The sequence below is a fragment of the Dromiciops gliroides genome, chromosome 2 (genome assembly GCF_019393635.1).
Source record: "Dromiciops gliroides isolate mDroGli1 chromosome 2, mDroGli1.pri, whole genome shotgun sequence".
NCBI lineage: Eukaryota > Metazoa > Chordata > Mammalia > Microbiotheria > Microbiotheriidae > Dromiciops > Dromiciops gliroides.
In genome coordinates this window covers 615300900-615311019 of record NC_057862.1, presented here as the reverse complement: position 1 = coordinate 615311019, position 10120 = coordinate 615300900, and the positions used below count along the sequence as shown (strand labels likewise).

At 37.8% G+C, this 10120-nt stretch overlaps 1 protein-coding gene across 1 annotated transcript in view; it reads right to left on the bottom strand.

Moving 5' to 3' along the window:
* SOS1 (SOS Ras/Rac guanine nucleotide exchange factor 1) overlaps nucleotides 1-10120 on the bottom strand; it is a 167459-nt gene continuing 157339 nt past the window's right edge. The window contains 4 exon segments of the mRNA XM_043981139.1: nucleotides 1-2548; nucleotides 2550-2564; nucleotides 3940-4058; nucleotides 6377-6421. Of these exon segments, the coding sequence (XP_043837074.1) occupies nucleotides 2075-2548; nucleotides 2550-2564; nucleotides 3940-4058; nucleotides 6377-6421 (653 nt within the window). The 3' untranslated portion in view covers nucleotides 1-2074.

The window sequence follows — 10120 nt, the reverse complement described above, 5'->3', positions numbered from 1 at the left end:
TGAAATATGTGCATCTTTATTTCCATTAAATTAAAATGAACCTGCCAAGTATATTTATGTAACATTCACTATATACATATGATTGAAGCAACTGCAAGGTAATTTCGATATGCCGATTACTCAGCTGTTAATCAAACATGACACTTGTCACTGATGCCCAGAAATGTTCCTTTTTCACATTGAGTGCCTATATTTCCATGGCTTCATTAAGAGCAGTACAGCCATGAGCCATGAAATGGATTATCACTAAAACTTGGGGGGGTGGGGTGGAAAGAGGAGAGAAGAGAGAAAAGAGACGGCCCCCCCCCCCCAGGGAAGGTGACAAACTAGCGTAAATTAAGAGTCTCCTAAAAGTAAGTAGTATCTTTAATTGACAATAGCATTATTTTTTTTTCCATTTCTACTGTCATTTAATGACATAAGACTTTCATTGTTCCTCATGTGAAGAAGGCAATTAATACCCTATTATGCTTTCTGGCAAAATAAAACAAAACAACAAACAAAAAGCCCAACAAAAACAACACAACAAAAACCAAAACCAAAATAAAATAACCAAAAAAAAATCCTTTGTGGACTGGCACTATCATTATTCTTTAAAAGAGAAAAAAAAGTACCTCTTTGGTGAAGCCCAGGTACCCATGCTAATCACTGTATGAGGGAGAGTCAATAAATAGGGTGATTTAAGCATAACAACAGTTTGTTCTAGAAACACAAACACATGCTTTTATAGTATAAATCACCTCATATTTATTCCAATGCCTGCCAACTTTTATTCTACCAGAAGGTGGTGTTTGGTAAGGAGTACAGCCAATGACAGACTTTGTTGTGACCATCTATAACATCACTGAACATGTGACCTCCCCAATTACTGCACTTTTAAGTGGCCCCAAAGTGAAAAATATAAACCAGAAAGTACAAAAACAGGTCTGGATGTCAGATATGGCTCCTATTTCCATTCCCAGCTGCATTCTAATGTTGCTTTGGTGACATGTGGGCTAGTTATCATCTTGTTGCTGAAAAATGCTTGTTAAAGAACCAGGCTTTTGAGCCCAAACTGCTGACTTCATAGCACCATGAAGTTCACAGCAGAAAGCACCTGCCCTGGTACTCTATCTCCACCTCTTCAGAAAATGTACAGGCTTAAAATTCTTCTGTCAGTGGAGATTTAGCTGCTCCTATTACCTGCTTTTTTGCTTTTCTGCTCTTGGGGATGCAATCCTATACTCACAGTTTGGAAAAGTCTCCCATTAATTGCATGCTTTCTAAAAAAGACAAAACTCTGCCCATATGGTCTACAGTACACTTTACTTGCTTTCACTTTTGTTGACAGTAAAAAGTGAGCAACATTCTGCTACTGAATTGCAGTGCAATAGGACTGGGTATGAGTGCATATTGGGGTAGTGTTGCTATTCTGAAGATGGTCGGACTCTTTGTTCAGCTATGCTTCAGTGAGTGCATAAAGGACACATATATGAGTGGAAAACATAAATTCACCTTAGTTACTGACTCTCCCTTAGAATCTGTAAACAGGACTGCAGTACAGTGCTCTGCCTTGGTTCTAAACAAGGTTAGGTACCACAGATCTTCCTCACAGTCCTCTTAATGGTTTTCAAGAACGTATTCTAAAATAGGGAGAATAAAGCAAAGGGAAATGAAGAAGGATAAAAAGATCCCTGTTTAAGATTTTTAAAAAAAGTGCATAATGTTTGAGTTACAAAAACTGTTACCCTATGGGCCTGCTGGACACCAGACTACACTTTCTATCCTTTTGTTGATAAAGACCAATACACGAACACAACTCCTGCCTATTGGCTAGAAAAGTCCCTTTATCCCATTTCTAGGTGCAATCAGTTGTCCAATTACTCCACACCAGTTTTTCTGCATTCCAAACAGGAAAATCCAATTCTTTTTATACTACATATCAGGCTTACGATTCACTGGATACTGCATTTTAAAGTAGAGTATTTAGTGTTTGGAGTACATGTTTAAACTCCTCAGTGCTGGCAGGTTCAGTGCATCCATCGCCAGCAATGGACTTTGAGCCAGGAAAATGTTTATCCCAGCACAAGAGAACTCAGGAGGAATGGGCATTCTCCAGCAAAGGTGGTCCATCTCTATGCATGGATGGGTGTGTGTGCTCCCTTTTGTACGTTTTTGGAGGAAGTTTTGGGATGTGTTGAGAAGTGCTTTGTCGTGGAGGAACAGGTGGCCCAGGGATGGAATGAAGGTCCACGTCTTGTTGTGTTAATGGTGGTGATGGCAGATGCCTCCTTGTGCCATGAGGAGAAGGTGTTTGAGGAGGGGGTGGTGTAAAAGGGGAGGGGCTGTTTGGGAAGAAAGTATTGCCATGTTCACTTTTTTTGCCCAAAGGGGGTGGCTGGAGATGTAGTGGTGAGCTGGAGAAAACATCAGGTGTCCTCACAGGTTCTCGTGGTGGTAAAAGGGGAGGGCTTTCTGGAGGGTCTGATATCGAGGTCCGGTCGGAGTAACGTGGTGAATAGACTTTTGACGTGGGTTGCCGAGGAGGAATTGCTGGAGGACTATCCAAAATGTTTGGACATAATCTAACATGCGAGAAATAAAAACAGCAAACATTAATAATGTAATGTGTATGCTTGATCAAAAATGCAACACCACATACTGTGAATGTTATATGAACACAGATGTGATAATGCAATGAAACACATTTATCAAGACTGGAAACACTGAATGATCACCACAATAACAGATGATCTAAATCCAAATAAAACCCCGAGTTTCAAAGTCTGTTTCATATTTACTCTTTAGTGATTCAGAGCAAATAGCTCACAGTATAGCATCCTCCTACTATGATAACATTTATCTTTTTATTAGATGTCAGGTCTTTGTTTTGTTTTGTTTTTTCAAATTAACCAAGGGCAAGATAGCATCTCTATTCATGCAAGCTGAGCTATGGTATTCTATGGTATGGTGGGTGGCCCAGAGCTGTGGGCTTATTGCAGGACTGAATAAATAACAAAGAGCTGCTGTCAGGAGAAAAGGATTCACATCACTTGTTTCCTGCTTCCATTGACTTGTTTAAGTATTTATTAAGCGCCTACTGTGTCTCAGGCATGATGCTAGTCAGTGGGGCTACAGACAGAAAAATAAATGATCCTTTCAAAGGTCTGTGGTGATACTGCCTGGAAAGAAAGGAATGAATGAACAAATGGACACCCACAGATGAATAAACACAAAACTGCAGGGGCTCAGGAGAGGGTCTCACTCCCAAGTGGTGTTAGCAAAGTCGTTGTGCTGCACAAACCAAATCTGGCAGGCAGGGAGGATGGAGTCCATGTGGAGAAAGAATGTCGTGTCCAGGAAATAGCAGCAAGTACAATAGCCTGGCTCTGGAACAGAGGCCACGTGAGGGGAAGTAATGTGAAATCAACGTGGAAAGATAGGTTGGGTCTTAGTTGTGAAGGACTTTAAATGCTGGAGGATTTTATATTTTATTCTAGAGGAAACAGGGAGCCACTGAAGCTTCTTGAGGTATTCTAGTGAGATCTGAATTTTAGGAATATCCGTTTGGCAACTGTCTGGAGGATGGACTGGAGAGGGGAAAGGTCTGACTAAGGTTGTTATAGGTCTAAGGCTTGGGTCATTTAATTGGGGCTATTACTATGTGCAAGCCTTAGTAAACACATGGCGGGAGGCAGCACAGCTAGTCTTGGAGTTAGAAAGACCTGGGTTCAAGTCTTGCTGTATGACAGGTCTCTCTGACTTGGCCTCTAAGCGTTCTAGGCCATTCAATGAGAATAAGTGCCACATATCTCAGTGAAGTACATAGACTTACACTCATGAAATCAGACCCTGAAACTTCGCTCCCCACCACAGCCTGCTACCCATAGCACTAAACAAGCAACTCATTGCAATGGAAGCCGCCCATTTCCCCTGGCAAGCACCTGCCTTCATTTTTACCTTAGAGGGAGAAGATTCTGCTGGAGCAGATTCTGGTCGTCTTCTTGGGGGCACAGGTGGGGGGATGGGCATTTCATCAGTGCTCTTGGTTAAATTTATCGAGGATACTGAAGCAGATCCTGTCGGATATTCAAACACACCTTGTTTTAGGAGACAGATTTCATTTAGTAGCCCCGAAAAAGCTTAACCTGAAATTATGTATGCTCATGTTTATTAATGCCAATGCACAGAAGTACCAAGATGTGGATCTTAAGAAAGCAGCACAAAAACCCATCGCCCAATTTCATTTCCTTTTTAAGCAAATGGCTACGAAGCATGCAAAATCTTCTCAGCCCAGCTTTGAAGAAAGCACCCCCTAACAGACAGGCTGTTTCATATTTGCCTCATGAACAAAGAACGTTTCCACAGCCAGGCTCTGGACCATGACACAAGGCCCATCCAACTGAGTCTCGCTCCCAGACCTTCAGGCTGTGAAAGCCTGTGAAAACCTCTGGAAGGTGGATGTTGGTGGGACTTGGGTGTGTGGGTAGGGATTCTTTTGCATTCTGTAGGGTAGTGGCATCATTGTGTTCCTGACTATTCTAAGTTGTCCTCAAAAACTTTCTTAGTGATATGGTCCTAAAACCCCAATGTTATTTCCTACTAATTTTTTCAAAGAAATGTTAAAGAATTTAAGAGCTAGTGGTAAAACTGCTATAATTTGGGGTATGAAAAAGGCATCTTTTTCCTATGTTCTGAAAACGGGTCTTTCTCTCCAGATTAGATGTAGAGTTATATTAAGATTGCTGTATAGCTAAGAGAAGACTGAGGTAGTGGCAAGTATGGGTTTTAGAAAAAGAAAGACTTGGGTTCAAATCTAGCTTCTGACACATGTTAGTTATACGACCACAGGCAAGTCATTTGACCTCCTGATCCCTGATGGCTGGGATTTTCACTTTTGTCTTTGTACTGCCAGGCCTAGGGTTTAATAAATGCTTGCTGACTGACTGCAAAATTGGGACAATATGTTGTACCTACGTCATTGAGTTGTTCTGAGGCTTGAAAGGAGATTTATGTAAAGCATCGTGCAAATTTTCAAGTGCTATCAATTTGGATGATTACTTATAGTTTTAGAGCAGCCTTTCATGTCAGTCTGGGACCTTTGGGTCAGTCTCAAATAACAAAAATATCAACTACACCAAAAAGCAGTTCACTGATAAAAAAATCATTTGGCGAACTGAGATAAAAAAGGTATTTATAAAACTTTTAATAAGAACCAAATTGATTAAAATGATAGGAATCAGTACTTAAGGAAGATCTGTATTTGATCACTCATGTTTTCTTAGAGACCATCAAGTTTAATAAATTTATTTTAAAAGTAAAGTTTGACTCATTTAGCTATATGGTGATAGCATCTGTGCAACTTTGGCTAAGTTCCAATCTCCCCAGGGCCTCAGTTTCCCTATCTGCAAAAGTAGGGGTTCCGACAATATGATCTTTAAGCTCCTTTTCAGAGCCTACAATTTATACTGAGAAAGTCTTCACCTATTTGATTTTTATACCTGTCAATTGCCTTAAAATAAAAATTTAAAGTATTAAGTCACAATGGAACTTTTGCGGTGATTATAATTTAGGGCTTACAACTTTAAATGTTATTTTACCCAGAACATGAAAAAAATTACAAATAAAAAGAATTAACTTTTCCTTAAAATGAAAAAAAAAATTTTAAAACATAGAATACTTGTATTCTACAGAGTATGGAAGGTATAGTGAAAAAAAAAATACTGGCCCCAACATCAAGAGGAGTCCAGGCTGTGCCAATTATTTCCTGAGACCTTTAACAAGTCACTTGATTTTCTTGCATGTAAAATGTGTTGGCTCCTTTCTTATTAAGGTATTTTTATCCTCATTATAGTTCTGTGATGATGTAAGGGCATTTGTCAGTCTCACATTTTAATGAAGGAGAAACTGAGATATGTAAAGGTTAAAAACCCAGGTATTTAAAAGGCAGAGTCAGGATTATAACCTAGTTTTAGGGCAGTGATCTTTCTACTAAATTTTGCTACCTTAGCACTAATCTACCTTTTGGTTTCGTTAATGATGAATGACCCTCTGAAAAAAAAATGATGAATGACCGTTATCTTTTTTTTCCTCAATGTAGAGTACACAATCCATCGAAAAGTCTGTACTTTACAAATAAAAGTAACTATATTTAATATATGCCCTTAATATTTTGCTTTTAAAATAAAGTTTTCATAAAAATGATAGTACTATTGAAGTAAATAATCTATGATCAAGGATAAAAGAACAGGGGAAGGCCCCACTTAAAAGACATTGTAAGCCAGGGTACCACTGCTGCCAGACCCAAGGAAAGTTTGAGCAGGAAAAGTTACACTTGGTTTTGAGTTGTAAAGCCATAGCAAGTATTATAGGTGAGACTTAAACCAGATATACTAACTTGGGCCATGGGGCAGTGTAACTTGGATAAAGATGGTATCGCTGCCTGTGAAAGGAAAACAAGAAAAACGAGATTTTTTTTTCGCTGAAATTTGTCAAAAGTTTTATGATAAAAAAAAATACTATCATTATTGCTCATCTCAGATAATATAATGTTAGTCCATAGTACAAACATATGTATCCAAAATGTTAAACCCTGTTTATTTAGGGGTAAAAAAGGGACAAAATTGAGCTAATCTATTCGGAATTTGGAGACTATTTGTTACATTAGATTTTTTGTTTCCTAGTCACTTATATGAAATGTATCCATGGTTAAGGCAAAATAGCCTTTATCCTGCCAATGAGCTAAAGGGATATAGTGATGAGGTCATGCTTCAATCTTTGGATAAAAACAAAAAAACAAAAAACAACAAAAGCCTTCCAAAGGAACTCTCTACATTCTTGTTCACAACCATTATTATGCAACTTGCAAAAACTGAGTTTAGATTTACTCTTTGAATTGTATATTGTTGATCTTACTGAATGATCTTTTTTCGTTTTTTAGGTGAGGCAGTTGGGGTTAAACCCAGGGTCACACAGCTAGTAAATCTGTCTTTAAGTTTTCTTTTACCAAACTGGATAAAGACTTAACAGTTCAAACAGAGTTAATGATGAATGCTTTTAGTCATTTTTTTCCTTTAGAGTACACAAATCAATTGAAAAGTTGGAACTTTACAGATAAAAGTAAATATATTTAATAAATCTTTAATATTTTGCTTTCAATGGAGGCAGCTAGGTGGTGCAGTGGATAGAGCACTGGCTCTGGAATCAGGAGTACCTGAGTTATAAATCAGGTACCACTGCTGCCAGGCCCAAGGAAAGTTTGAGCAGGGAAATGATAAATTCATTAACATAGATTTCATGGTACCTAGATACCTCCTGTATCAGAACCCTAAAAGTTCTCAATCAATTTTTAAAGCTTTGAATGAATCTTCAAAAGATAGTGTGATTTTTCACAATGTAATAATGAAGCCTTTGACAATCAATATATATATATATATACATTGATTTGAATTAATAGTCAACATTACTGAAACAATTGGGCTGTGTTATATTATTCTGATTTTAGTCATTTTATCATATGAACTAAACTCAAGTATTTACTTGTATTAATTCTAGGGTTTTTTTTTTAAAGTAATGACTATTTCCTCAGGCTTTTTTTTCAAGACTCTCTTTTCAGCTTGAATAAATACTCCTAAATGTATGTTGATGCATTCCTTCTCATTTCAATGATTTCTCCTTTCAAGATGCTCAAGGAGTTTTGCAGATTTTAGTTTAAAACTACCCTTCTTATGGAGTTGAATACCATCATCCCAGCAGCAGAAGTACCTCAGCAGTATACTCAGAGCTGCACCAGACAGGTGGCACTGTCCATGCTTTTGAGGGACCTGCAGTTGTTCAGAAAGAATACTATACAAAGATAAAAGTTTCTATATAAAGCAAACTACAAATCTGGAGACTGATCTGATCAGTACATTTGATTGCATTGCCCAATGGCTGCTGTAAAGTAGCCTTAGAATTATAAATGCTCTCAGGGAAGAGGTGTTAGAACTTCTGTTATTTAGGCAATCATTAAGTGATCTGGGAGTTAAATCCACTTACAATGATGACTATCTCTCTAAACTTATCAGAGACAACTTACATTGACTAGAAGTACCTGAAAAAAGCTTCTAGGGCAGCTAGGTGGCACAGTAGTATAGAGGGCCAGCCCTGGATTCAGGAGGACCAGAGTTCAAATACAGCCTCAGACACATGACACTTACTAGCTGTGTGACCCTGGGTTTAACTAACCCTCACTGCCCTGCAAAAAAAAAAAAAAAGAAAAGAAAAGAAAAGAAAAAAACTTCTCCAGGAGAGGAGCAATTTCCTTTCCAGCAAGGAAATTCTGCTAAATACTTGAAGTATGGCTGCTTAGCAATAGAACCCTGAAGGGTTTTGAACTCCTTTCTAATATCTTCTTTTCTTTTTTTTTTTTTAGTGAGGCAATTGGGGTTAAGTGACTTGCCCAAGGTCACACAGCTAGTAAGTGTTAAGTGCCTGAGGCCGGATTTGAACTCAGGTACTCCTGAATCCAGGGCCGGTGCTCTATCCACTGAGCCACCTAGCTGCCCCCTCTAATATCTTCTAATAGAACAAAACCTCACTGATCCAGACTAAGCAGAGAAAAGACCAGTTTAAATTAGCTGAAGTTTCAAATTATAGAAGATTTTAAAAAAGAAATAATTTTTCTACTTTTACTTATATTAATTCAAAATTAGTAAATATGATTGATGAACAAATAAAATTTGTAATTACATCCATTATTCACCATATAAACTAGAAGATACTAAAGTTCTTGCTGACACTTAAAAAGTTTGTTCTCGAGTGTTTGAAAAAGCCCCATTAATAAGTATTTACACAAAATTGTAGCGGGAGTGTTTAAAACCATTTGGACTTTCTCTGAAATGCTATGCTAATCAGAGGGAAACAAGCTTATCATCTGTTCAAATGATAAATTACGTTGATTTTTTCACAGAAAAATATTTTAAATGAGTACACACAAATAATTGGCTTAACACTGATTAACTTTTTTGACTGTATTTGCTGTCCTGAGACCCAACCCTTTTTATCAGAAGGTTGGCAACTAGGAAATAATTAATATTAATTTAAACTGTTTGGCACTCTTGATGACTATCTAATTTCCAGTAAGTAGACATATAGTGGAGGTGCTAAACTATATTCATCCTATTATGTTCACTATAAAAAAACCAGAAGACATAAGGAAGGTACAGTATGCAGACAACGAAGGACTGATTTAGGATATAGACAATAATAAACATCTTTTTCTGGGAGACTTGCTCATCTATTCACGGGCATGAAAAAACTACAGCGCCAATGTTTATTGCAAGGATGGATTTGGAGAAATTCTAAAAAGGACTTAATAAGATCCTCCAAAATAAGTGAATTTATATCTCTGATTTTTGGTGCCTTCAATATGAAAAACTGTAAAGAAGCCACATACTTCAAGAAAGATGTCTAAAGGCATTGAACATGTTGAGCAGCAAATGAAGTCATTTAAAAAAAGAAATATGACACTCACTTCATCTTAACAGATAGGAATTCACTGGTTAGTCATGTCAAAATCAGTTACTTGTAGCCAGGTCACTGTCTGATTTGAGCAAAGGTCAAAGCAACAACCAGAGAAGAAGCTATCAAAGGAAAAGGTTGTGGAATCACAAGAGCTGGCCTGTTTAACAAGGGGTCTATTGGGGAAAGGGAAAAAACATTGATTTTATCACCATTTCTAGAGAGAGTTTTTAACTGATGAAAACTGTGGCCAAAAAGAAGTTGAAAGTAGTCATAAGCTGCCTTTTACTGAAGTGGTTGGACGCAGATGTCAAAGGCAACACCAGCTTGGAGCACGAGCATTCTGTAGGAGGATGGAAGACTATACAACTATAATCACACACAACAACAAAAACAGCTGAGGAGAAAGCAAGCCTCCAGAGACTTGACTAGCTTAGACCAGGTTCCACTGAGAACAGACAAACCCGGAAGCACAAAGATACAAAGGGAAACAGATCTATTGGCATTTTTGTAGTGCTCTACTTCTCATTTGCAATAACAGTGGTGTCACCACATTTTGATACAATCACTTCTGAACCTGAGAAGAAAGTGACATGTAACAAGATTTATTTGGAAAGGATGACCAAATAAATATACAATG